The sequence below is a fragment of the Gopherus flavomarginatus genome, chromosome 7, assembly GCF_025201925.1.
Source record: "Gopherus flavomarginatus isolate rGopFla2 chromosome 7, rGopFla2.mat.asm, whole genome shotgun sequence".
Taxonomy (NCBI): Eukaryota; Metazoa; Chordata; order Testudines; family Testudinidae; genus Gopherus; species Gopherus flavomarginatus.
Genome location: NC_066623.1, coordinates 50,695,124 through 50,723,067, shown reverse-complemented (window position 1 = coordinate 50,723,067; position 27,944 = coordinate 50,695,124). Strand labels below are relative to the sequence as shown.

At 49.9% G+C, this 27,944-nt stretch overlaps 1 protein-coding gene across 2 annotated transcripts; it reads left to right on the top strand.

Moving 5' to 3' along the window:
- The first annotated feature begins 767 nt into the window (after positions 1–767).
- Positions 768–27,201, top strand: PRKAB2 (protein kinase AMP-activated non-catalytic subunit beta 2). 2 transcript variants are annotated; one of them, XM_050963372.1, is made up of 8 exons: positions 768–885; positions 7,987–8,165; positions 9,025–9,191; positions 10,379–10,472; positions 16,675–16,795; positions 20,898–21,031; positions 21,881–21,949; positions 24,219–27,201. In XM_050963372.1, the coding sequence occupies exons 2-8, from the start codon at positions 8,004–8,006 to the stop codon at positions 24,294–24,296; spliced, it is 825 nt and encodes a 274-aa protein (XP_050819329.1). In that variant the 5' UTR covers positions 768–885; positions 7,987–8,003; the 3' UTR covers positions 24,297–27,201. The 2 variants fall into 2 exon arrangements, with proteins under 2 accessions (XP_050819329.1, XP_050819330.1); XM_050963373.1 differs by lacking the exon at positions 768–885 and adding an exon at positions 944–995.
- Positions 27,202–27,944: the final 743 nt, after the last annotated feature.

The window sequence follows — 27,944 nt, the reverse complement described above, 5'->3', positions numbered from 1 at the left end:
TCCCTGCTGGGAGTGGCACAGTGGTACTTTGTACCAAACCTATTTTCTCACGGTCTTCCCGGTGGGGGCCGGGGGTGGAAGAGAGAGGAATGCTCAGCCGTGGGGATGATGTCCCGAAGTGCTCAGTGGTACTGGGGACTGTGAGCTGTAGCAGCACACAGCGTCTAGGGCCCAGAGGGATGACGCCCACCGTCTAGTCCGACCTGTATGGCACAGGCCAGAGAGCGTTCCCAAGGCAATGGCTCGCACCAATCAGCCAGAGAAACACTGTACGGACAGCCAGGCGGGTGATTCCAGGGCAGCCCTGAGGGAGTGAGTCAGTGCGGGTGTGGACAGGGGCTCTGTCCCCTCACACCTGGACCAGAGCGCCCTGACCTCCATGCAGAGACTCTTCCCTTAACCGCAATGGCCGCCATTGCCCGTTAGTCACCTCACCCATTATTTTCAAGAGGGGTGAACCCAAATTGCCCTCGGTTAAGATGGCCGCCCTTTCCCGCGAGCGCCTCCAAAGTACAAGGCGGCCGCCCCCGCCCTAGTAAAGATGGCTGCCATCTGCCAGGGTTTGCAACGTGACTGAAGCCTCCAAGGAGATGGCGGCTGCCCCGAGGGGCGGACTACGAAAGTCTCCCCTCCAGCGCCGCCCTAGCCCCCTCGCTCCCTGCTCTCCCCGCCCTCAGAGCCATAGAGACGCCCCGCGCGCGCCGCTTCTTGGAACGGACACTCTCGGCGCAGAGCCAAGCCGCACTTCCTCCCTGGCCATAGAGGAGCCGGCGGAGTCGGACAGAGCGTCTCCCAGCCCGGCCATAGAGTAGCTGCCGGCCGTCGGCGGTTCGGGGGCATCTCGCCATTTTAGAGGAGAGCGGGCGGAGGCCGAGCTGCGGACAGGTACTGGGGGAACAGGGCCCATGGGGGTGTCCTCGGCGGCCGCGGAGCCCAGAGCCGGGCCGGCGCCCCGTTGGCGTTAGCGGGCGGCTGTGAAGCTGCTGTGCCCGGGGGTAGGTGGAAGCGCCCTGCCCCCCGCCGCTCCCCATGTTGGTGGGGTGGGAACAGGCCCCCGGGGTGTCACATTCCAGCCGCCCCTCACCTCCCTGGCGAGGTTGGCTTGAGATAATCAGTTCTCTGCTCTACTACAGACTGGGCGTATGATCTGGGGCGTCCTTCAGTCTCTCTGCGCCTCCATGCCCCCCCTGGAATTACCTTTCCTCACCTCACAGGGGGATAAGCTCTTTAATAACAATCCTGAGCCTTTATGTGACGTTCTTCATCATCTCAAAGCACTTTACAAAAGTGGCCAGTAGCTTTTACAGATGGGGAAACTGAGGCAGAGAGTGGCAGAGCGACTTGCCCTAGGTCACCCAGCAGCTCTTTGGCAGAACTGGGACTTGAACCCAGGTCTCCTGAGTGCTTGTGCTGCTTAGATACCAGAGTGATGGGGGTCATATAAGCAGGTAAATGGAAGGAAGCTCCTCCATCTATACAGGGTAAAAGGACAAGTAAGTGTGTGCGTGGGGTGGGACAGTGCTGCAACCACCTCCTGCTACTTTTGGGTGCTCTGACTGAGATACCTTGAGCCTGAATTTCAGAAGTGCTGCGCTTGCACAGGTGCCTCTGGGAGCTGCAGGTGCTCAGTATCTGAGAATCCAGCCATGTTTCAGATTAGGAACCCAAATGTAGGCCTTCAAAGTTTTGTGGGCATAGCTGTGTCAGTCAGAGGTGTGGTGGTTTTGGTTTGTTTTGCTGATATAGTTATGCTGGCAAAAGCCTTGAGTAGATGCAGTTATAGAGGCCAAAAAGTCCTGTTGAAAGTATAACGTTTCATTTGAGGAATCACTATAAGCTATAGCAACAAAAGAACTCTTGCTAGGATAAGCTGCCCTAGGAGGGCTGGCCAGTATAACTGTACTTGTATAGTTATACTAGCAAACCCTTTGTAGTGTAGACAAGTCCACTGTTGATATGTCTGGAAATGTTGGCCTTAAGCTTTCTGAGTCATCCCTTTCTGGTAATTGTGAGTCATGATAGTGAACCTTTATATTTAACACAGCAACTGGTGCTCTATAAAAGATTCATTTATCTACTTCTGGGCACTGTTGTGAGTCCTAAGTAAATAGTTTTCAGAGTAACAGCTGTGTTAGTCTGTATCCGCAAAAAGAACACGAGTACTTGTGGCACCTTAGAGACTAACAAATTTATTTCAGCATGAGCTTTCGTGAGCTACAGCTCACTTCTTCGGATGCATAAATGAAACACACAGACAGGAGATATTTATACATACAGAGAACATGAAAAGGTGGAAGTATGCATACCAACAGGAAGAGTCTAATCAATTGAGATGAGCTATCATCAGCAGGAGGAAAAAAAAAAACTTTTGAAGTGATAATTAAGATGACCCATAGAAGGTGTGAGGAGAACTTAACATAGGGAAATAGATTCAATTAGTGTAATGACCCAACCATTCCCAGTCTCTGTCTAAGCCTGAGTTAATTGTATCTAATTTACATATTAATGCGAGTTCAGCAGTCTCTCTTTGGAGTCTGTTTTTGAAGGTTTTTGTTGCAAAATTGCCACCTTCAAGTCTGTCACTGAGTGGTTAGAGAGGTTGAAGTGTTCTCCCACTGGTTTTTGAGTGTTATGATTCCTGATGTCAGATTTGTGTCCGTTTATTCTTTTGCGTAGAGACTATCCAGTTTGGCCAATGTACATGGCAGAGGGGCATTGCTGGCACATGATGGCATATATCACATTGGTAGATGTGCAGGTGAACGAGCCCCTGATGGCATGGCTGATATGATTAGGTCCTATGATGGTGTCACCTGAATAGATACGTGGACAGAGCTGGCATCGGTCTTTGTTGCAGAGATAGGTTCCTAGGTTAGTGTTTATGTTGTGTGGTGTGTGGTTGGTGGTGAATATTTGCTTCAGGTTGGGAGGCTGGCTATAAGCAAGGACTGGCCTGTCTCCCAAAATCTGTGAGAGTGAGGGATCATCTTTAAGGATAGGTTGTAGATCTGTGATGATGTGCTGGAGAGGTTTTAGTTGGGGGCTGTAGGTGATAGCTAGTGGCATTCTGTTATTTTCTTTGTTGGGCCTGTCCTGTAGTAGGTGGCTTCTGGGTACTCTTCTGGCTCTGTCAATCTGTTTTTTCACTTCAGCAGGTGGGTATTGTTGTTTTAAGAATGCTTGATAGAGATCTTGTAGGTGTTTATCTCTGTCTGAGGGATTGGAGCAAATACGGTTGTATCTTAGAGCTTGGCTGTAGACAATAGATCGTGTGGTGTGTCCTGGATGGAAGCTGGAGGCATGTACGTAAGTATAGCGGTCAGTGGGTTTCTGGTATAGGGTGGTGTTTATGTGACCATCGCTTATTAGCACTGTAATAACCTTAGTCCCAGATTTGGACCTTAGCGTCCAAAATCTGGGGGTTAGCATGAAAACCTCCAAGCTTAGTTACCAGCTTGGACCTGGTACCTGCTGCCACCACCCAAAAAATTAGAGTGTTTTGGGGCACTCTGGTCCCTCTGAAAAACCTTCCCTGGGGACCCCAAGACCCAAATCCCTTGAGTCTCACAACAAAGGGAAATAATCCTTTTTCCCTTCCCCCCTCCAGATGCTCCTGGAGAGATACACAGACACAAGCTCTGTGAAACTACACAGAGAGACTCCCCCTCTCTGTTCCCAATCCTGAAAACAAAAAGTACTTTCCTATTCCCCCAGAGGGAATGCAAAATCAGGCTAGCGATCCAACACACAAATCTCCCCTTGATTTCTTCCTCCCACCAATTCCCTGGTGAGTACAGACTCAATTTCCCTGAAGTAAAGAAAAACTCCAACAGGTCTTAAAAGAAAGCTTTATATAAAAAAAAAGAAAAATAAGTACAAATGTTCTCTCTGTATTAGATGATACAACACAGGGTCAATTGCTTAAAAGAATATTGAATAAACAGCCTTATTCAAAAAGAATACAAATCAAAGCACTCCAGCACTTATATTCATGCAAATACCAAAGAAAAGAAACCATATAACTTACTATCTGATCTCTTTGTCCTTACACTTGGAAACAGAAGACTAGAAAAAAGAAACTACTTCTCCAAAGCTCAGAGAAAGCAGGCAGGCAGAAAACAAAGACCTTAGACACTCAATTCCCTCCACCCAAAGTTGAAAAAATCCGGTTTCCTGATTGGTCCTCTGGTCAGGTGCTTCAGGTGAAAGAGACATTAACCCTTAGCTATCTGTTTATGACAAGCACAGTAGTGTCTTGGAAATGGACCGCTTGTGTGGATTGGTCTAGGCTGAGATTGATGATGGGATGGAAATTGTTAAAATCACGGTGGAATTCCTCGAGGGATTCTTTTCCATGAGTCCAGATGATGATGCCATCAGTGTAGCACAAGTAGAGTAGGGGCGTTAGGGAACGAGAGCTAAGGAAGCGTTGTTCTAAGTCAGCTGTAAAGATGTTGGCATACTGTGGGGCCATGCGGGTACCCATAGCAGTGCCGCTGACTTGAAGGTATATATTGTACCAAAATGTGAACACATGCTGAAATAAATTTGTTAGTCTCTAAGGTGCCACAAGTACTCCTTTTTAAGGAAATAGTGTTTGTAAAGTGGTACATAAGGGTAAATAGTATTAGGACTAGTCAGGGGAAGAGGTGGAAATAGAATTCAGGACATAGGAACTCTGCACAGGCTTGTCCTCTGTTTGAGCTTTATAAAGTGCAAGTCAGGGCTACGTATGTTTCCTAGATCCCTGAAGTTGGTATGTGTTCAGAACACCAAGAAATATCCTTATACTGTAAATACCTGAAAACAGCACTCGAGAACTAAATAGTCCTCACCAAAACAGGCTGGAGGCAGTTATTGTAGAGACTATTAATAACAAAGAAGGGTTGGACAGACTACTAGAACAAGTGTGGCTTTACTAATCTGAATGGTTTTATTATTTTTTTACTCCGCATAACTCCAAAACATTTCCATCTTGGACCCTGTATCTCCTGAAAAATTCTGCCTTCCTATAAATTAATTCCTGTAGAATTTCAAGTAGATTAAATAGATTTGGCAAAGTTACTGTCAAAATCTACTTTGGTGTAAGTCTTGCTTCAGTCTTAATTCTGGAGAGACTAGAATTTCTCCCTAAATTGCAATTAATTAATTGATTGACTTTTTGGTTTGTTTACCTCCCCCCTTCAAAAGCTTTGTAATATCAAAGTGAGAGTTAATGTCCGAGCGGCATGCTCCTAGGGTGCTGGAACATGGCCAGTGCATATTGTTTCTGTGTACAATATCCTATTACAGTTGCTTGTCCCTGAATTGTCTTGACCTGTTAGACTACAAATCTTTGTTCTCTCACTGCTGTGTGTTTATAGGTTATTGTTTGTTACATCAAGTCATGTAATTGTTGTTTACCAGCTATGTAGGTAACAAAATCCACTTGCTATGTACAATGACTCAGCTAAGTCTCTTAAAGATGATGATAATAATATCAGTGTTCATCTGTAACTTGTCACTTTCTATAACACTAAATAGTAAGTTGGCTGGGAGTGTTTTGCTTTGTAAAGAAATTAAAAGATTTTTTAAAAAAAAAGATAAATGTAACCTCTCCTCAAACTCCAGTGTCAGTGTGTAACTTTGTCTTTTATGCAAAGCTCTCTCCAAATAGTGAATATTTTAATTTTGGGGGGGAAAGCAGCTATTCACTACAGTAACACCAATAATAATATTCCTTGCTTGCTGTCCCCATGACTTGTTCTGCAGGTCTGTGATTGTCAGCGTAGTAGAATTCAAGGCATGTGAATGGCACTGTAAAATTAACTAGGTAAAACAAAATTCTGTAGTAATTGGCTGTTGGGAATGTGTGTGATAAATGTGAGAGAACAGAAGAGATCTGTGCAACTTGCTGAGCCTGCTGTGCTTCTTACAAGAAGATGTGTGAGACATTCCCCTGGTGTTATCTGGACCGGTGATCTGCTAAGTCACTCCAGTCCTCGACTCAGAGCCAGCCTTACCCTGCTCCGCTATGAGAACCCCCATTCTCAGGCTGCTCATGCACAGCCTCTAGCATGTAAGCTCTCCCAGCTACGTAAGTGAGCACTTTTGGCCAGCTGCTGCTTGGATTGTGCAACCGAATGACACTTAGCCAAAATCTCTGGTACCAGACACAACCCTAGGAACCTCCATCTTGCAGTGTCCAGTTATGTCTATTGGACGCTGCAAGCTTATACGAGTTCATCAATTTAACAAAGGCTTGTTATCGCAAGGGGCATCTCTGACCTGCTTCAACCCAATGCACTGCTTCAGGTAGAATAAACAAACAAATTTATTAACTACTGTCAAGGCTGATTCCCCACTCTGGCACTTCGAGTGCAGAAGGTGCGGACTCACAAGGATTCTAAAATTTAATACTGGCCACTCCAGGCTTGTATTAAACTCCTAAGGTTACAGCTTCTCTCTGACCTTGGATTGGTAAATGCTGCCACCACCCAAGTGCAGAACCCCTTTGAAATCCCAGGAAGGCGCCAAAGGGAATTCCTTCTAGTGGGGTACTCTCAAGCTTGGCTGTCCCTTTGATAAGCGTTTCAGTTGCTTGGTGGTTGTGTCTGTAGATGGAGGTGGAAGAGAGAGAGCACGGTGAGCATCTCTCCCTTTTTATCATGTTCTTTCTTTCCCCTCTTGACTTTGCGTTCCCTTTAAGGGTCAGGTGAGCATTACCTAATTGTAGTTCCAAACTGACTAAGGGAAGGAGGGCGACTCACTCGAGAGTCCAACAGATCCTTTGTCTTTGCCTAGGCCAGTGTCTTTTGTTCTTGTGAGGCTGGGCTGGATTTGACTCATAAGTGCTTTGATGAGGTGTGAACTGCCCCTCTGCACCTGGAGAGTTTTGCCTGGGCTTATTTTAAGCCCTGAGGATACATTTTCAGCCTCATAACTACATACGTGAAATTACAGCCTATAAGATTACTATAACAGCAATGCTTAGTGCATCGTGAGCCTTCCAAAGACATGCGACATGACGAACTTTGCATTGGATACCAGGCCATCATATTATAAGGATAAACATGGGGGTGCAGTGTTCCTCTGAGGTACGGAGCGTCACAATGTGGGGTGGGGGTTGTGTTTTTTTGGTCTGGTACAATATAGCCAGTCATTTCTATTTTATTTCTTCTAAGTAGGTGTCTCACATTTGAATTAACTCACCTCAGTGAATAACACAGGCCAATATCCACCTGCAGAAGAGGCTGTTGCAGCCAGAATCAGGTTTCCCACTTTAACAAATTGTATCTAGATGGCTAGCTAGAGACTTCTGACCATTCAGTGCTTCAGCTACATTTATTATGACCACCGCAAATAGCCTTTTGCTGTGGTTCAGTTGCTGTCCTGAAACTGAGGTTGGTGTGACTGGTAAATGATTAGTAAATGTCCATGCTGTAGCAGCATCCCCATCCTTTTCACAATTTCATTCAGCTTCTCATAGGAACCATGGTGTTCACTTCAGTGCCCTGGCCAAATTCCATCCTGGGTAATTCCATTCTGTCTCCTTAAAGTCTCCCTGTCATTTCAATTAGGCCCAGGATTCTTCTTCCCTGCACAACAGTTTATAATGAGAAGTGTTGCTAGGGGCTCTCAAACAGCTGCCACTTTCACTCTGGGTGGCTGTGTTTTCTTGCTGGGTGTAGGGTTTCTTGCATGCTCTGCAAAGCCCTTTGGAATCCTTCAGGGTGAAAGATGATCTAAAAATACATCTCTGTTGGGTGTGGTACATAATTATTTTCAATTAATGCAAAACTGTTCTTGCATGCTGGTTGGAAATTCCACTAACCATCATGCAAATAATTAATTAGGCAGAGGTGTCTTGTTGCTTGAAAAACTTAAATGATGGATTGAAATCAATCTACGCTGACATAGGGGGGTTGGAAAACCAAGAGCTCTCCCTTCCCACCCGTGGGTGTGTAGTGGGCACTGGAGCATTGTGTTTTCTTCCCTCTCCTTCAGGCAGTTGCAGAGCTGCCATGGGAAACACCACCAGCGATCGACTGTCTGGGGAACGCCATGGCTCCAAATTTCACCGCTCCGATGGAGCCAGTAGCACCCATTCCACGAAGGATCATCCCCACAAGATCATGGTGGGCAGCACTGATGACCCCAATGTTTTCAGCACCCTTGACTCCAAGGTATGGCTGGCCTCTCTGTCCCATTTCCCCATCCTTACAGAATCATAACCAATGATGCAGGTCACCATATTGGCAGCTCTGCTGAGTTCACTTTCTAGCAGGTCTGCGTCAATGACATTTGTAGGGTTTTGTTTTTTTAATTTGGAAGTGCCTAATTACCCTACGGCGTGTACAATAAACCTCACTACAGTCAGTGCCTAGGGGTGATACAGTGTGTGCAGAACGCCCCTAGTCAAAGGGTATCGGGAAAAGGGGCCCATTTAGAAGAAAGTCCAGAGAATGGAGTGAGAAGAGGACACAACACAAAGGCTGTCATTTGGCTTGGACAGAGAAACCAGGAAATGACTTGGGCACGTCCTAAGCTGGGGTAAATCGCTTAGCTCCGTTGTCTGAAGTGGAGCAATAATAATGTAATACCAGCTGCAGTTCTGCATCTTAGACTCCAGAGTCTAGGGGAGAAGGGAGTCATCCTCATATTGAAGATGGTGCACAGATCAAGGAAGGTGAGAATAGAGGCATTTGGATACTACAGCAAGGAGAGCTGTGTAATTGCCTAGCTCCATGATGTCGCAAAGGGGTCTTGTGACTTGGACACAGACATTGTTGGTGAGGGCAATGGAGAGGAGGAGCGAAGCGGAGAGGAAGTCAAAGCACTGGAGTAGATGCCAAGTGGGGGGAGTGGGTGGACAACAATTGGATAATCTGTGGTGCATTGTGGAGCTGGAAAATCCATGCTACTCCTGCTCTGATGTGTGCTGAAGGGCTACGGGAGAACAATGTGACTGGAGAGCCAGCCCTGATCCCTGCTGTATGTGCACCTTGGCTAGGTGGTAGGATGGCTCTTGTTTTCTTCATGCAGCTTGCTGGGGAGAAGGAATTTATGTCATGGCAGCATGATCTGGAAGAGTCAGTAAAGCCTTCACAGCAGGCTCGTCCCACTGTCATTCGTTGGGCTGATGGAGGCAAGGAGGTCTTCATATCTGGGTCCTTCAACAACTGGAGTGCCAAGATCCCACTCATCAAAAGGTATTTCCTCTCTCTGGGAAGCCTTTGCCTATGCAAGTCACAATAACTTGAGGAAGAGGGGTGATATAAAACACCTTGGTTAAATAATTTATTTAACAAGTTCCCTCTACTAGATTTCTCACTGTTCTTTGGTTCCGTGTTCCTTAGCTGAAGTACGGACTCGCGAATTATTATGGCTTTATTAGCCAAAATAGCTTTGAAAAACAACAAAATTACAGCAAGTGAAATAAAGTTGATAATAACATCTACAGTGTCAAAAACTGAACTCCTCCTGAGACGTTGCTATCTTCAAGAAGTAATAAATCAGTTCAGTTAGTTCAAGGGCTTAGCACGTTTTTGTTACCAAGACTAACTTTCCCAGTTCTGTACTAATCTGGGCAGGTGATTTTGGTGTCAACATGGAACTACAGATCCTTAAATATGGATCCTTCCAAGCATACCTGCCAGTGGAATTATGGGACTGCTTGTGGCGATCCAGTATGTGGTGTTGGTTCAGGTTGTGTGTGAATGTAGAGGGATAGCATGGGACAGATGTGGGTGTGAGTGGGGTAGGACTGGTCTGTGATGTGTTGAGATGTCTCTCGATGCAGTGTCTCTCTTAGCACAGTGGTTCTCAACCAGGGGTACACATACCCCTGAGGGTATTCAGAGGTCTTCCAGGGGGTGCATTAACTCATGTAGATATTTGTCTAGTTTCACAACAGGCTAAATAAAAAGCACTAGGGAAGTCAGTGCAAACTAAAATTTCATACAGACAATGACTTGTTTCTACTGCTATATACTGTACAAAGAAATGGAAGTACAATATTTATATTCCAATTGATTTATTTTATAATTTTATGTAAAACTGAGAATGTAAGCAATTTTTCAGTAACAGTGTGCCGTGACACTTGTATATTTTTATATCTGATTTTTGTAAGCAAGTCATTTTTAAGTGAGGGGAAACTTGGGGGTTCTCAAGGAAAATCAGACTCCTGAAAGGGGTACAGTAGACTGGGAAGGCTGAGAGCCACTGTCTTTGCACTGCAGAAATTCTGTCTGTGCTCTCCAAAGCAGTACGATGTAAGATGAGCTCAGGCTTGAGCTATCTAGGAGTGGTGCTGTGTCCGGTGACCCTGTGGAAGAGCAACCTCTGCGATGCTGTTTCTGTAACAACACTGTGTCCTGTTCTCTCTCTCTCCTTTCAGCCACAATGACTTTGTTGCTATTCTGGACCTGCCCGAGGGCGAGCACCAATACAAGTTTTTTGTGGATGGCCAGTGGGTTCATGACCCTTCCGAGGTAACTCTCATCTGTTTTCTCTCCCCAGAGACTCAGTGAGTGCCCCTCTTAGGCTCAGTGTGCTGCCTCAGCACTGTGGATATGCAGTGTGCACCCCATGCCCTGGCCTGGTTCAGCCTGTCCTCCGTGCTTCCCCTGTAACATTTTCTCCCCTTGGCTAGGATTGTACTGCACCAGCAGCCCTCCCCCTGCTTTGGTTGGTGCGGCACTGATTGCCCCTCTCTATACTCCAGTAACATGTTGAGGCTGTTTCACCCCATAAGCATTTCTGTGCATGCAGCTAATGGAATAGCTTTGTGAGCCTCTGCCTCCATCGCTTGATTCCATGTCCCAGGCCCTTGCTTCCCAGGACCAGCTTTACAGCAGATTCCTCCCCATGGCCTTGACTCCCTCATGCAATGGTCTAGGTTTGAAATGAAAATTAAGGCATTTTTCTTTAGCATTGCCTGGGTGGAGGTACAGAGAGCAGGAAGGGATTGGTGGGCATTGTGGGGTGAGGAGGGGTAGGGATGGGAAATAAGATACTAGTTCCACTGACTTATTCCTTCTGGAACCTAGCTCTATGCTCAAACAGACCATGTAATCCTACTTAGAACATTATCTGGTGACCCTCAACAGTGTTAAAAGGGGCAGCTGGGGACCAGAATTCCTTTAAGCCAGTTTCAGTATAACCAGCCAGACTAGGGCATCTGGTTCCCTTAATTTCCTCGCTCAGAGGTGATGCCTGCAGCTGATAAAGGGGCAACGGGACAAGCATAGTAATCTGGTTGCCTGTTGGTAGGAGGATAGGCCTACAGAAGAGGATTATTAAAGCAGAGTGTGGGAGTGGAGTTGCATAGATTGCCCAAAATTGAGGGCTTGGCTACACTGGAGAGTTGCAGCGCTGGTGGTGGGTTTACAACGCTGCAACTTACTCACCGTCCACACTTGCAAGGCACATACAGCGCTGCATCTCCCTGGCTGCAGCGCTGGCTGTACTCCTGCTGTGCCTGGGATATAACGATTGCAGTGCTGGTGATGCAGCGTTGCTCCGCCAGTGTGGCCACCAAAAGCACTGTAATTGGCCTCCAGGTGTATTTGGAGGTATCCCAGAATGCCTGTTCAGCCACTCCCAACAGTGCTGCAAATGCTGCAAATTTGGCCACGCTGCAGCGCTTTCCCTACACAGCTGTACGAAGACAGCTGTAACTCCCAGCACTGTACAGCTGCAAGTGTAGCCGTACCCTGAGAGTCATCGGAAGCGAATGGGCGTGAACAGTGAGAAAATGCTAATGAGGCGTGCCTTTGAGCCTGTGTTCAGATAAGTCTGAAACTTCCATATCCCAGAGTTTAGCAGGGCATTCTTCAACATAGAGCTTGGCTACACTTGGAGGTGTGCTGCGCTGAGAGTTACAGCTGTCTTAGTATAGCTGTGTAGGGACAGCACTGCAGTGTGGCCACACTGACAGCTACCAGCGCTGCAGTGTGGCCACATTTGCAGCATTTGCAGTGCTGTTGGGAGTGGTGCATTGTGGGCAGCTATTCCACAGAGCACCTCGTCCCATTTTGGCGCCGTGGGTTGTGGGAAGGGGACAGAAGGGTGCAACGCTTCACATCCCATCAGTCACTGTTTTTTCCGTCCGCGTTTGGCGCCATTGCGAGTCTCCCAACAGTTTCTGTGCAGCGCGATTTCTGTGGGAAATGGAGCCCAAGCTGCTGAGGACTTTGCTGATGAGTGTCACCAGCACATCACGTTTGGCAGTTGAGCTATTCCTTCAGCTCCAAAGTGACAGTGAGGAGTCCGACGTTGATATCGAGTCGCCGATATCGAGTCGCCTGACGCGTGTGACACTAAATTGCTTGTGGCAGTAATGGAAATGCTCAGCACCGTGGAACGCCGCTTTTGGGCTCGGGAAACAAGCACTGAGTGGTGGGATCACATCGTCATGGAAGTCTGGGATGACAAGCAGTGGCTGCAGAACTTTCAGATGAGAAAAGCTACTTTCATGGGACTGTGTGAGGAGCTCGCCCCCACCCTGCGGCGCAAGGACACGAGATTGAGAGCTGCCCTGCCAGTGGAGAAGCGGGTGGCTGTTGCAATCTGGAAGCTGGCAACTCCAGACAGCTACCGATCGGTCGCAAACCATTTTGGAGTGGGAAAGTCGACCGTTGGAATCGTGTTGATGCAAGTTTGCAGGGCCATTAATCGCATCCTGCTAAGAAGAACCGTGACTCTGGGGAACATGCTGGACATTCTGGATGGCTTTGCACAAATGGGTTTCCCTAACTGTGGAGGAGCGATAGATGGGACGCATATTCCTATTCTGGCACCACCCCACCTAGCATCCGAGTACATTAATCGGAAGGGGTATTTCTCTGTGGTTCTCCAAGCGCTTGTGGATCACCGTGGGCATTTCACTGACATTTACACAGGCTGGCCTGGAAAGGTGCATGATGCACGCATCTTTCGGAACAGTAGCCTGTTCAGGAAGCTGCAGGCAGGGACTATTTTCCCAGACCGGAAGATCACAGTAGGGGACTTTGAAATGCCCATTGTGATCCTTGGAGACCCCGCTTACCCGTTAATGCCTTGGCTCATGAAACCGTATACAGGGAAGCTTGACAGGAGCAAGGACCGATTCAACTACAGTCTGAGCCGGTGCCGAATGACTGTGGAGTGTGCTTTCGTCCGTTTAAAGGGCCGCTGGAGATCTCTTTATGGGAAGCTAGACTTGGGGGAAAGCAGCATCCCTGCGGTTATATCCGCGTGCTGTACCCTCCATAATCTTTGTGAAGGGAAGGGTGAAACATTCAGTCAGGAATGGACCTCCGAGGTTCAACGCCTGGAGGCTGAATTTGCCCAGCCAGAGAGCAGGGCTACTAGAGAGGCCCAGCACAGGGCTACAAGGATTAGGGATTCCTTGAGGGAGGAGTTTGAGGCTGAAAGCCAACAGTAATGTTTGGTGCCTTGCACGGGTGTGAAGTGCAGTGGTTACAATGATTGCAGTGCCTGTTTTTTCCTTGGGGTATGGTATCTTTTACTTTCTGCAATAATAAAAACTGTTTTAAAAGCCAAGAAATCATTTATTGAAAAGAAAGTAAGTGAAAGGGCAGGGGGGTGTGGTGGTGAACTGTACAGTCAGAGGTTTGAATATGTCCTGCCTGGAGTGCTGTGCAATGACTGCTGCGCTTCAGGATGAAAATGCTGCATGGTAATGGGGGTTGAGTGCAGAGGGTGAGGGTCGTAGTTCTCAGGGCTGGTAGGTGAACGTACAGGTGTTGGGGGCAGCTGGTGGTGGTAAGAACCTGGATGCTGGAGAAGGGAGTTTTGAGCTGACATTGGGGCACAAGGGAGAGAGCTTTGGGACGGGGTGGGGGGAGCACGGTAGTGCTCTGCCTGCATGGCTACGAGTGACTGGATACAGTCCGTTTGGTGCGCCAAGAGGCTTATCAGCTGCTTCGTGCTTTTCTTCTTAGCCAATTCCTTTCTCCTGCTTTCTCTTTCCTTCCAGTGCTGCATTTTTTCTCTCCAGTCCTGCAGCTTCTTACTCTCTCTGGCAGACTGATTCAGAACTGCTTTCACTATATCTTCTTTGCTTTCTCGTGGCTTTCTCCTCAAGTTTTGTAACTTTTCAGCAGTCTCTGATACGGCCAGTCGAGTAGTAGTAGTAGTCAAGGACGCTGTTGTTAGAAAAAAGACAAAAATTGAAACATTTAACAGAGAGGCAGCATTGTGTATAATCACAGTGAAGGAGTTTACAGTCTCATTTTAGCATACTTTCCACATACCAAACACAGCACAGAGAGCCCACAGCAGCGAAGACATGGTGAGTAGGGGGAAATGAGTGCAGCCGTTAATTAATCCTGGAAGCCATCTCGCTGCCGTGGCTCACTTGGGAAGGGGAACTGATTGGTTCAGGGCTGCATTGGGGTTTCTGTGCGTTGGAGAAAGCAGAGAGTTGCCGGGGGACCTGCACTGAACACTATCCCTACATTTTCCACAGGAGTTAATCCTGGAAGATATCTCACTGCTGCGGGTTACCTGGGAAGCAAGGGAGGGTCTTCTATAGCAATGTGGATTCTGCCCTGGCCCCTATGCAGCTTGTCTGTGTGAAGCAATGGTCTCCCCACCCCTCGCAGCACAGTGGCGCGGACGCGTTAGCCTGACTGGGACAAGGACCACGGTGGCTCTCCCTATAAATTTTGCGCAAGCGCATTGCCCACGCTCTGGCTGAAACTTTTGAAGAGATTACCGAGGCCGATTACTGCGATGTGATAGACCACATCAGTGGGCTATTCCACATCTAGGCATGCATGCAGCCCTAACCCCTCCTCCTCTCCCGAAACATTTCCATCCTGAAAATAAAAGCCGCTTACCGGGAACCCGCTCCTCTGCTTCTTCACCAACAAGTTCCAGCCGCTGCGACTGGCTGGCTTCCTCTTGGCTTGAGAAGAGCTCTTGGCTGCATGCCTCCTGGCACTCCGGGGTGTCTCCGGGGGTGTCTCCCTCCACCCCAGTACCCTCACTCTCGGTTTCCTCCCTCTCCTCTCCCTGCTCTGAACTGTCCATTGTGGTCCTCGGATTGGCAGTAAGGTCACCCCCAGGTATCGCATCCAGCTCCTTGTAAAAACGGCAGGTCGTGGGGGCAGCACCTGAGCGGCAGTTTCCCTCGCGGGCTTTGCAATAGGCACTGTGCAGCTCCTTTTCTTTAACCCTGCACTGCACCGCGTCCCGGTCATGGCCCCTTTCCATCATGGCCTTCGATATCTGCCCATAGGTATCGTAATTCCTACGGCTGGAGCGCAGCTGTGACTGCACAGCTTCCTCACCCCAAACACTGATGAGGTCCATCAACTCACCATTGCTCCATGCTGGGGCTGGTTTGGAGCTTGAAGGCATGGTCACTGATTGACTGCACTCCACACCTGGCTGAGCAAACAGGAAGGGGATTTTTAAAATTCTCGGGGCATTTAAAGGGCGGGTCACCTGAGGCCAGGGCAGTAGAGTGCGAACTGATGAGCAGAGTGGCTGAACAGGTATTCTGGGATACCTCCTAATACCCTAGAGGCCAATTACAGCACTTTTGGTGGCCACACTTGACGAGCAGCGCTACATCACCAGTGCTGCAATCGTTATATCCCAGGCAGAGCAGGAGTACAGCCAGCACTGCAGCCAGGGAGATGCAGCACTGTATGTGCCTTGCAAGTGTGGACGGTGAGCAAGTTGCAGCGTTGTAAACCCACCACGAGCGCTGCAACTCTCCAGTGTAGCTAAGCCCATAGTGTCTCTTGAGCCTTGGGCAGCTCTTGTGGTTTATCTGCTCTACCTCTGCCTCTTGGTTTGCGTATGTGCTGCTGTAGCAGGGGGATAAATAAATGGAGATGTGTGATTGTCCATGTGCAGGTGGGGGAGAGAGGGCTGAGAAAAGCATGGGCTTGGCCATGCTTGTGGATGTAGAGTGCTGGGAGTTAAATCAGTCTTCGGAAAATGCTGCCATGTGTTTACACTGTCAGCTGCAAGCGCACTGGTGTGGCCACATTAGCAGCTCTTGCACTCTGGGATAGCTACCACAATGCACTGCTCTTTGTGGCATTGCAAGTGGCTGAAACGTGCTTTTCAAATGTGGGAGGGTGGAGTGTGGGAGGGAGTGTGTTGTGTATATGTGGGGGGAGAGACGGTGTATTTTAGGGGGCAGAGAGCATGTCAGCATGCTATCTTGTAAATTCAGACAGCAGCAGACCTTCCCCCCTTCGTCTCCCCCCCCCGCCCCCAACAACAGCAGCATTCCACGTAATAGTTTGCTTTGTCCCAGAGCAGATAAGCATGCAGGTTGTCAGAAACGGAGCTTTGAAAGGGGATATCTGCATGCCTGCAGCCAATTTCAAAACAATGAGAAGAGTGGCCACTTGACTTTGTGGGATTATGGGACACTTCTGGAGGCCAGTCACAGCGCAATAATGCAACACTTCGTCCACACTGATGCCTGGGCATTTCAGCTGGGGCTCAGCAAGCTGTATGCTTCTGGAGGTGGATTACCAGGAGTGCTCCAGCTGCAGTGTTCAGGTGCTCTACGTGCCCTGCCAGTGTGGACACCTCAGGAGTTAGGGCGCCTGGGACTGCTTTAATGCGCTCTAACTTGGAAGTGTAGCCAAGCCCTGTGAGTGTGATTGTGTCAGTGGGAAGAGGATGTAAGTAGATCACTGTCTTCACTTTTCATTTCAGCCTGTGGTCACCAGCCAAATGGGCACCATTAACAATCTGATTCACGTTAAGAAGTCTGACTTCGAGGTATTTGATGCATTAAAGGTGGATTCTCTGGAGAGCTCAGAGACTTCATGTCGAGGTACATTTCTCATGGCTCTCAGTGCGTGCTGATATTGATTGTGACACATGCCCCTTTCCTCCTTCGAGACTTGCTCAAAGCTCCTACGACACTGATTGCACTGAAGGGGATTGAGCCCCTTGAGTTGGAACTCCAGCTGACAGCTGGGTGGGTGCCTGACACACAGCTGTGAGGAGTAGTGTTTGTTGTTATATTGCACCATTGTCCAAGGAGCCAATGCTGTGCAATGCACACACTAATGTCCCCTCTCTGAAGAGCTTGCTGTCTAAGTGTCTTGTAAGTGAGAGTGATTTAGTTGTCTGATCTGAGCCTTGTAAGTGTGAATGGGGGTCAGTTGTGTGAAGGTGCTGAGGTGCCAGAGATTTTAAAAACTGAAATCTAACACACTAGATTTGCCAATTTGAAGCATTCTAGCCAGTGTTGGAATGGAATTTAATTAGGATAACCCCTTTTTAGTGAGTCCAGGGAGCACTGGTTTACTAATTTTATCACTTTTACCTTGGACAGATTACTAATTCACCCAGAACCACATAAATGGACAATCAATAGTTTATTGACCAACTGTAGATACAAGCAATAATGCAGGCATGTATTAAACACAAAATACGAATGCAGTCATGTAATTAACATAAACCAGTGCGAGGGCCTGCAGCTATACCAAGGAACAATACAAATCACCAAGATTTCTTCTTACTTTTACTGACAATCATCAGTTATCAATTCTTTAGTCCCTGTAATACATGATCATGCTTCTGGGGCTTCTCCAAGGAGTAAGGGTGCGCTAGTCCTAGGGCACACCGTGGTCACTGCTATAGGAATTGTTTGGTATGAGGGGTACTAGTTTAAAATATCAAGAACAATTGCTTAAAGTAGTTTTAAGTGTCTTGGGCCAATTTGTGGAGTTGACAAAGGAGAATATACATAAAACATTAGTTAGTTAAATACCAAAATATAGTTACTTGAGGTCTCACTAAAAAGAATGTGGCCCCGACAAGGTAACTCTGTTATTTATGCTAATGAGCAGAAAGAAATACAGTCCCTGAAATACAACCTCATGACTTCTCAGTCCGTAATCCTGGGATCAGGCGGAGACTTTTCTATGCTGCTGGTCTGAGTGTCCGTAGCGCTTCTGGATTCTGCAGCTTCTTTGTGGGTTTAGTCAACTGCTTTGCTTTGTCCTGTAACCCTGGAGAGGGGGATGGGGGAAACTGTCTACAGGGGACAGCGAGTTTTGGGTACTATGACTGGGGTCCTAGTGGGGGCCAGCTATCATCACTCAATTAGGGTGAACTGCAAAAAATGGGGCAGCCAAACCCCAAAAAGCCGGTGGATATTCCAATACTTAGATTCACCAAGCCAGCATAGAACAGCTTCTTTATTACCTTACTGGTTACTCAGAAGTCCAGACAACGCAGTTCCCTTAAAGTGATCCAGCCTGAGGCCTCCATCCAGGTACCCACATCAAATATGATGAAAATTTCTGTAAATCTTATTTCATCATATAAAAGAAAAGGTTCTACCAATCTCAAAGGATTGGACACATTACCTCCCAGGTTAATGAATGTTTCAGATCTTACCCAAATACACACTGCAGCCAATTCTTATTAACTAAACTAAAATTGATTAAAAAACAAAAGAGAGTATGGTTAAAAGATCAACATACATACAGACATGACTTCAATTCATTGAGGTGCAGATTCATAGCAGAGATGGTGAACTTCGTAGTTGCAAAGAGTTCTTTTAGAAATAGTTAATAAGTTATAGTTCTATGTCCAAATCTCATACTCAGGGCGTACCAGCATAACTGGGACCTCAGTCTTGTGACTGGATCGTCTCCTGATGAAACCTAAGCAGATCTGAGATGACAGAATCAGGACCCAAGGATCTTTTATACAATTTCATGTCCTCTTTGACAAATTGGGATTTTCTTGGGGAACAAAAGGTAATTAGAATGGTTTCAGAGTAGCAGCTGTGTTAGTCTGTATCCACAAAAAGAATGGGAGTACTTGTGGCACCTCAGAGACTAACAAATTTATTTCAGCATAAGCTTTTGTGGGCTACAGCCGAAAAAGTGAGCTGTAGCTCACGAAAGCTCATGCTGAAATAAATTTTAGTCTCTAAGGTGCCACAAGTACTCCCGTTCTTTTTTTGGTAATTAGAATGACTTTGAAGGAGGTCCGTCACTGGTACTTAGGTATACGGGCCAGTCTTTGTGCTCAGATTTCAGCTCTTGGTTTCTCTGCCTCTGTTGGTATCCAGTAGGTGGTGTCTGTGCATAACAAATATCTTCAATTTCTTTCTTATCCGAGGCTCTTTGATTCATTTCAAATAGTGCATTTCTGTACTAACCCAGACTATTAAATGGAATTTCTCCTTCTTTAAGCGATTTCATTTAATATTCCAAAGTTACACCTTGGTGAGTTGCTATCTACTTTTTTGGTCACAAGCTTCCTAGCTGATTTCAGTTTGTGTTCTACACTTATCTCCAGTTCTTAATTTCCAATTAGATGGGAATTCTCACCACATGCAAATCATGAGAATTTCCTGTCTGGGAACTCTCCTTTCCTGGGAATTGTGCAATTCAACCTTTAGTTTGATTGACGCTCCCAACAAGATGTCCCCCTGTGGTGATGTGCATATTGATTCCCATGCTCTATTGCTCCATGAGGAGGCTCCAGTTTGGGGGGTGCATTGGGGTGCATGGTAGTAATCTTGGTTGCTGTGGAGCCGAGGGAGAAAAGGGTGATTGCTTCCTAGTTAGGCAAGCAGAGAGAGGGCTGTAATAACCTATTATCAATATATATTCAAGGCATGTTTGACAGCTGGGACCAGAAGCTTCTATTGTGCAAGCAACTGGCTAGTTTAGTATCAGGGTTAATTGTTCTAGTAGTAAGCTGTGTAGAAAACCTTCCACTTCTTTTCTGCTCACGTTGCAGCAAATATGACTAGGTTACCTCCCCAGATGCCAGCTGTACTAAGTTGACCTAGAATCACTGACCGGTAATTCAGTCATGCGTCAGGGAATCCAGTGGCAGCAAATCATGTAGATCATTTGAGAAGCCCCTCTGCTGCTGCTGATACATCTTATACAGCAATGGTTTTCAAACTTTTTTTCTGGGGACTCAGTTGAAGAAAACTGTTGATGCCTGTGACCCAGTGGTGTTTGGGATGTAGGAGAGGCTCAGGGCTCTGGGGTGGGGCCAGAGATGAAGGGCTTGGGGTGCAGGAAGGGGTTCTGGGTTTGGGGGGGCTCAGGGCTGGGGCAGGGAGTTGAGGTGTGGGAGGGGGGTCAGGGCTCTGGGTTGGGGCAGGTGGTTGAGGTGCAGGGAGGGCTCCGGATTTGGGAGGGATCAGGGCTGGGGCAGGGAATTGAGGTGCAATGTTGGGGCACAGACTTGCCGCTGGCGGGTCCCAGTCAGTGGCGCAGTGGGGGGCTAAGGCAGGCTTCCCGCCTGTCCTGGCACCGTGGACTGCGCTGCACCCTGGAAGCAGCCAGCAGCAGGTCTGGCTCCTAGGTGGAGGTGTGACTTTCGCCCACAGGCACGGCCCCTCCGCCACATACCCCGGCCAATGGGAGTGCTGAGCCAGTGCTCAGGGCAGGAGTAGCGTGCAGAGCCCCATAGCCCCCCTACCTAGAAGCCGGACCCACTGCTGGCTGCTTCGGGGGCACAGCACAGTGTCAGAACAGCTAGGGACTAGCCTGCCTCAGCTGGGCAGCACTGCTGATGGGACTTTTAATGTCCCGGTCGGTGGTGCTGACCCGAGCAAGCAACCCAGTGCCTTATATGCTGCAACCCACGATTTGAAAAAACACTGTTATATACAGAGGATTGTGCTAGAGTGGGAAATAAGACTGTGAAGTGTGACTCTCAAATAACCCCTTAGTGTGGTCTTGGCACCTAGATGTATCGCCTTTGGAAGCCACTGCTTGCAGAAGGTGTTGCCAAGGCTGTGTAGCTGAGATATTCTGTTGCACACATCTGCTCTCTTGGACTTGCAGCCCAGTGCCAATCCAGGGTTAATTAAAGAAACCAGTGCTAGAAAGACCCTGCTGAGTCCCTCTAGTTGACACTTCCCTTCACGTCTCCTTGGTATTTTGTAGACCTGTCTAGCTCCCCGCCAGGACTCTACGGTCAGGAAATGTATGTATATCGACCGGAGGAGCGCTTCAAATCTCCACCCATCCTCCCTCCTCACCTCCTCCAAGTCATTCTCAACAAGGACACCAACATCTCTGTGAGTAGCAGCCTCCCCCACTGAGTGGACACGTAGGTGGGTGTGAAGCAAGCAGGGGAGTTTGGGCTGAGTGCTAACAGGTTCTGCAGTAAGAGCGAAGGTGGCCAGAGGGTGCCCCGCAGAGTTCTACAACATGTCCTGCTGTGCTCCTCCTACCTGTATGGCCTGAGAGCATCATGGATCTCAGCATGCAGTACTCCAGGGGTTCTCAGACTTCACTGCACTGCAACCACCTTCTGACAACAAAAATTACTACACGACCCCAGGAGCAGGGACCGAAGCTGAGCCTACCTGCGTCCTGCTGTCCCAGTCGGGAGGGGGGCCCAGGCCAGAGCCCTGCTACCCAGGGGGGTGGGGTGGTGCAAAGCCCAAGGTCTTCAGCCCCAGGTGGGGGGCCCATAAACTGAGCCCCGCCACCTAGGGTGGTGGGGCTTGGGCTCGGGCTTTGGCCCCAGCAAGTCTAATGCCAGCCCTGGTGACTCCATCAAAATGGGGTTACGACCCACTTTGGGGTCCTGACCCACAGTTTGAGAACTGCTGCAATACTCCCATCTCGATCCAAGCAGATAGCCCTCGCTGTGTGCTGGTCAAAGCAGGCTGTACCTCTGCTCTCTGTTGGCGCCTTGCTTTCCCTGGTGCAAAGCCTGGGCTCCATTCTTGCTCTAGTCAATAGAACATGGCTAAAATCCAGAGCATAAGTCTAACGTCCACTGAAATGACTGATCCGCGCACACCCTAGAATGGCCTGGGGGTGGTATTTGTGAGTTGTTTCTGCATGGAGAGCCTGTCTGTGGCTGCTGCTCCCAGTTCCCATTTGCCTCTGTAGACTGACCCTTCTCCTTGTTCCAGTGTGACCCAGCTCTTCTACCGGAGCCCAACCATGTCATGCTCAACCACCTCTATGCACTCTCCATTAAGGTAAGTGATGGTCACACGATGAGTTACCTGCTTCACCTCTGAGGGCCTAGGAGAGGCTACTGCTTTTATGATCTTCCCTTGCTGCTACGGGGTGTTGTGATGTGTGGCCTGGAAGTCTATGTGGCAAAGAAACAGATGCACAGCCTGAGCCAGCTACAACGGGACTGGCCATGGGTTTGTCTTTGCTGTGTAGACATACTCCAGAGCAGGGATCAGCAACCTTTCAGAAGTGGTGTGCCGAGTCTCTTCATTTATTCACGCTGATTTAAGGTTTCACGTGCCAGTAATACACTTTAACATTTTAAGGTCTCTTTCTAGAAGTCTATAATATATAACTAAACTATTGTTGTATGTAAAGTAAATAAGGTTTTTAAAATGTTTAAGAAGCTTCATTTAAAATTAAATTAAAATGCAGAGCCCCCAGACCGGTGGCCAGGATCCGGGCAGTGTGAGTGCCACTGAAAATCAGCTTGTGTGCCACCTTCGGCACGCGTGCCATAGGTTGCCTACCTCTGCTCCAGAGTTGTTCTTCAGGGCTGGGAAAGGTACTCTGAGCGTCACCGCTAAATGCAAGGTGGAACAGATGGTTTAGCATAGGAAGCACATATTGTAAAGGACCATGCCAGGTAGAATGGCCTATTAATTCTGCAGTCATAGGACAAAGAGGGGGTTAAGTGGGCTACAGATTGTGGTAAAAAGCCCCCTGGTTGAGGGAACGAAGGGGGCACCTGAAGCTGTTGGCACTGGCAAACTTTAGTGGTTCAAGGTGGACCAGGGTATAGGACTGTGGGAGCTGGAGAGGCACTGGGGCTCCCTAGCCTACTGCCTAGTCCAGTTCCAGCCTGGCTCCCTCATTCCACATTGGCCTCTAACCTTGTTCTACTCTGTCCTTCCTATTAAAATCCACTTTTCAGAGTGTGTGACTGAATCCTGCTTACATACAAATCTCATCGCAGCCTGAGTTATGGCGCTTCTGGGGTAGCTGGCATCTGCCCAGCAGCCAAAGGGAATGTGATGTCAATTACGGGTTAATTTAATGGGTGTGTTTAATGAGCAGACACTTCCCCTTCCCCGTGGCAGTACAGAAATTGGCAAACAGGCAGAGTGCCAGCCCAGAGCCAAGTGACTGAGACAGAGCAGGAAGCTGCCAGCTCCCTCTGGGATTGATGGTGAGGTGCGTGTGGCTTTGGCTTCCCAAAGTCTGTCCCCGTGGACTGGCCTAGCTGCTGTTGCTGCTCCATAGCAGGAGGCGAGGCAGCTGGGCCAGGGGCTCTGTCGTCACTGTGGGTGGCTGGGGGTGGAAGGGCTGGAAGGCCCTGGCTGCGCCCTGCTTGCCTTGGGGAATGTTTTCACTAATGTCTCTGAGAACAGCGCTTCTCTGGGTCAAGAGCAGCAGCTTCAAACACTGCTTTGTCTGCCTGCCCAGCTCAGACTCACATGGGCTCTGCTGTCTTCCTGAACTCCCCAGCCGCTCCCACTGGTGCCAGTTGCCCATTGGCCCCTGCTCATTGCAGCCTGCAGGTGCTGTGCTTCGCTGTTACTTCCATTGATACCCTGTAGTCCCTGTTGCAAAGTGCAGGATGTGCCGAACAGAGCCAGTCAGAAAAGGTATTTCCGGAGACTCCATTTGGGGTGAACAGATACAGAATGTTTTGGGCAGCTCTCAGGGGAGGGTCTTGTCTGTCCCACCCTCACCAGAGCTTGCAGGGGAGGCAGAGGAGCCTGGCGCTCTGCCTTTGCACCCCCTGTGGGGAGGTAGGGAGGCCTGCCTGTAACAGATTCAGCCAGATTCACTGTGCTGATCGGCATTTTCCCAGACTATGGAGTTTTTGTTGGAAAACTTCGGACAGCTCTAGCGCCAGATGCTGCTGCTGCCTTCCATCTCGCCCAGAGCACTGCTACCAGACCCTCTTGTCATCCACAGCTTCCTTGCATGGCCGTCAGGATCTAGCTCGGAATTTATCTCCGGGGACTTGTCTCTGCTTGTCTTCCTGTGCTGCTCTCGAATTCTCTGCTCCTCTAGCACTGACCTTTCTCTCTGCCTTCCCGCAGTCCAGCCAGCACAAGAGCAGTCTCTGCAACTGCTGGTGCTAGCAACAGCTCCGTGTTCTGTCTCAGTGACTCTCCTCATCTCAGGTCGTGGCTAGGAGCTCTGTCTTCCTCCCTTTCCCCCTACTACATCAGTGTAACTGTCCTGACACTGAAGTCTCCTGGGGCTGTGGTGCATCTATGATCCGCACCACTAACATTCTGCTGCGTTCTCTTGCAGGACGGCGTGATGGTGCTCAGTGCCACTCACCGCTACAAGAAGAAGTATGTCACCACTCTGCTGTACAAGCCCATCTGATTGTGTGTCTCGCCGCGTAGCACACGAGGAATGCCGTGTTGTCTGCACGCATTGGGCGACAAGCCTACGAAGAACTGCTGGTTGGCTCTAGCTGAATGTGGCGGGGTGGAAGGGGATGAGCCCAGCCCTGCTAGGAGTCTGAGCTATTCCCTCTGTATTCTGTTGGTGAGATTTGATTTGACCCTTTCATAGCCTCCCTCTGTGTGGGGGCCTCTGGCTTTGCTGAGTTCCCTGGCTTGGTCTACTGCCTGCCAGCCTGACTCCCCCATGGGGGAGTCACAGCAGGGAAGCTCTTCCCCAGCCCCTCTGCGTGTAAGGGCTTTGGCCAGTGCCTGCGGTGGGGCAGAGCCATGTCACTCTCCCTGTGTACCCCACGCCAAGGCTCTCTAGAATGGCCTGCTTCAGGGCAGAGTGCAGCGGGTGTCTGCACCTGAGCTCTGCAGGCCTGGGCTGGCTTCCTACCCCCTGCGCTCAGCTGACGGGACTGGAATGTGCACATGGCTCCTCTGAGCAGAGACCAGGGTTAGTCCCAAACACCCCCCCCCCCCCCGCCTGTCCCTCCCTGCCACCACCACCACACACTCACTGCATTGGAGGGTTGGTCCCAACCACCACCCCCAACACACACTATCCTGCCCACCTCAGGCATCACCACCCCCAGCATTCAGGTCTTGAGCTGTGGGCCTAGGCCCCAGCATGCTCAGCCTGGACTTCTGTGGGGCCAAGAGGTGAGAATTTCCCAGGTTTAGGCCGCAGCAAAATGGCTCTGTGCTGCCCTCCCCTGGCCAGTGCTGCATAGGAACTGCTGCTGTGATGGAGCAATTAGCGCCCCTACCGTCTGAGAGGAAGAGCCTGACCTGCTGAGATGTCTGTCACTTAGAGCCTGGGTGCTCTCTGTCCTGCTGCAGGCCTGCTCCAGCGCCTGTGTGGGGCAAGGGAAAGGCTCCTGCTGCATCACTGGCCTTTGCACCAGCTCGCACCAGTCTGGGTATTCTGTGGGAAGAACTGCAGTGCTAGTGCCTGGTCTCCCAGTTTGCCCAGCAGCTGCCAGGGCTGCTCTGTCTGGGCAGGGGGCTCTCTCATGCACTGGAGTTCTTGGCCTGGTGGCTGATCTCACTGTTGGGATGACAAAGTCTCCTGCCCCATTGCACTGAAGTGGCTGATTCTGTCTTGGCTAAGAGCTTTCTCAGGGTCTCAGTGCAAGGTTCTGCCATTGCCTCAGGCTGGGCTTTGCAGAGCTCACTGGCTCTGCAGCCCTTCTCTGTGGGGGGAGCACTAGTGGCTGATCTCAGCCTTCCTGGGTCACTTGTCCTGAGGAATGTTTAGTAAGTGCCACTGTCACAAGCCCTTTGGGCTAAGCCTCTGCCAGGTTCAGCTCTTAGCTTGCGGGTGGGGAGGGGGCATTGCCATTGTATGGAATTGCACTTTACCAGGCACAAGGAGAACACTGGCTCCCCCTCCTGCCGGAGTGCCTCCTGGGGCGGGGATTGCTCTGTGCGATGGCAAGGTGAACACGGCTGTGACCTGGAAGGGCTGCAGATGCCTGGAGCTGAGCAGCCGGCTGCCTGGGTGGGAGGCCAAGCTAGACAAGCAGCAGCAGCTTCTGCCCAGCCCAGTGAAACCAGTATGACCATGGTGCTCACTGACCATGAGGGAAACTTCTGCTCAGAGGTGAAAAGGAGGCAGGGTAAGCCAGTCCTTCTGGGGCAGCTGCCTCTTCCCTGTCATCTTCCCCATTGAGGTGGGGAGGACTCGGCCCTAAGTGCTCGCTGACAGGTGAGCTTGGCACTGCTCCAGTGCTGGGAAGGGCAGGCACTGGCTCTAGGCTGTGGATTAATTACTGCTGTCTGTGCTGGGGGGCCTGGCTAGAGCTGTTAGCATGACTCACACAGCAGAGGCTCCTGCCATTGTTAGGGCTGGTGCCTTTAGCATGTAGGAGAGATGCCACGTGCCTCAGACCATGCCAGGAGCCAGAGGGTCAGCTTGCTCCCTGCTAACGGCCCCTGTGAGGAGCAGAGGGCCAAGCTGAGGCAATGCTGCCTCTTAAAAGCCCAGAGTCGGTGCTGTGGCCACTTGCCTGCCTGCCTGGTGAGTGTGGCTCTGCAGTGAGGCGTCGGGGCTCAGCTAAAGGAAAGGGCTTGGACCAGGACATGCTGGGCACTGGCTCCCCTTGCCAGCCCCTCACAGTCCCCAGTCCTGGAGGCAGGGGGGTGAAGAAGGGCAGGTCTCCTGGTGCTTGGGTCACCCACCCAGGAGAGCTCAGCCTGCTGTGAGGGGGAAGCAGCTGAGCCCCTTGTCCTGGCCCAGGGCTGTAGCCCAGCAAAGGAAGGCAGTGAGTGGATCACACCGTACTGCACAGCTGGGGGCTGCACTTCAGTTCCCTGCATGCTGTGTAGGGATGGTGGAATCCCCAGCATCAAGCTGAAGGCATCCACTGGCCCCTGTCCTGCCCTGCAGAAGCAGCAGGTGCAAAAGCCCCAGGAAGCCCTGCTGCTTCTGCTGTGGGTGCCTGTGCTGTAGCTCACAGCTGTGCTCTCCCATGGGAGCTGCAGCAGATGCATAGGGCTAGAAATGCTGGAGGGTGTGAAGTTAGCCTCAGCCAGCCCTTTCAGATAACAGCCTGCACAGCTGTTTACTGCTGAACACGACTGTGGTGAGGGGGTTCTTGGAACTAGGGGCTCTTGTACCCAGGGTTTGGCCTACTGCTCAGGCAGTCAGCACTGAGGCAAGGGCAGCTCCTTGCTGCTGTCCCTGGTGTGGGGGTAGAGGCCTGGACTTGGGGGTAGGAGGGGCACCACCGGTGCCAGGCTCCCTTGCTGATTTGATGTAACTCATAAAGCCAGGCTAAGGCTTTGGCCCAAGCAATGTGACTAATAAAGTTTGTTAGCGAGGTGGTAGGACCTCATCTGTGTCCGGCCCTGTCTGCATGCCAAGGAAGAGGGGCTGCACTGTGGACCCAGGCCAGCCATTTGTGTGGTTTGAGATGGTTGGCCCTGGGTGTGTCCAGTATCAGGGCTGTGGCTGCCCCTGTGACACGTGCCCCACACCCCTCTTCCTGCCAGCATGGCCTTACTAAGGTGCTGCAGGGAGGCCAGGCTCATGGGAGGGCAGGTCACTGCAAGGGAAAGCCAGCCAGCCAGGCCTGTGGGGCAGGGTGCCAAGCTCTTCCCACTGGTGTCCTTGTCAGAGTGACGGTAGTGCACCACCTCCCCATGGGAATGGCTAGGTGAGGCTGCCAGTCTCTCAGCAGCCTACACTGACAGAGCTGTGGGAGCAGCCTGGGTCCTAGTGGAAGGGAAGCAGCGCTGACCTGCCACTATTCATTAAGGTCCTTAGAGGCAAAGGATACAGTAGGCAATGGCCAAAAAAAGTTTATTGGGGACCCCCTCCGAGAGGGAGCCCTGCATTTCTTACAACTGCATTTCTTCCCAAAGTTAGAGCCACGTTGGCCCCATGGGAGGCCTGCCTTGATCCAGGGCCCCATCACTCCCCCCTGGGTTACACTCAGTCACTATATACATAGCCTACAGCAGAGCCTAACCCCAATCAAGGCTGGCCAAGCTGAGGGCCTTTCCAATGCTGCTTTATAAATGGTTCCCCCCAAAGCAGGCCTAAGCTGAGTGTGTCTCCCATCAGTGCCCCTGGGGG

What these genes read in the sequence shown, in the direction of transcription:
- PRKAB2 (XM_050963372.1), top strand. Translation starts at nt 8,004, where the DNA reads ATGGGAAACACCACCAGCGATCGACTGTCTGGGGAACGCCATGGCTCC. An exon ending in AAGATCCCACTCATCAAAAG is followed by an intron (nt 9,192 to 10,378) that starts GTATTTCCTCTC and finishes CTCTCCTTTCAG; the next exon opens with CCACAATGACTTTGTTGCTA. An exon ending in GGGTTCATGACCCTTCCGAG is followed by an intron (nt 10,473 to 16,674) that starts GTAACTCTCATC and finishes TTTTCATTTCAG; the next exon opens with CCTGTGGTCACCAGCCAAAT.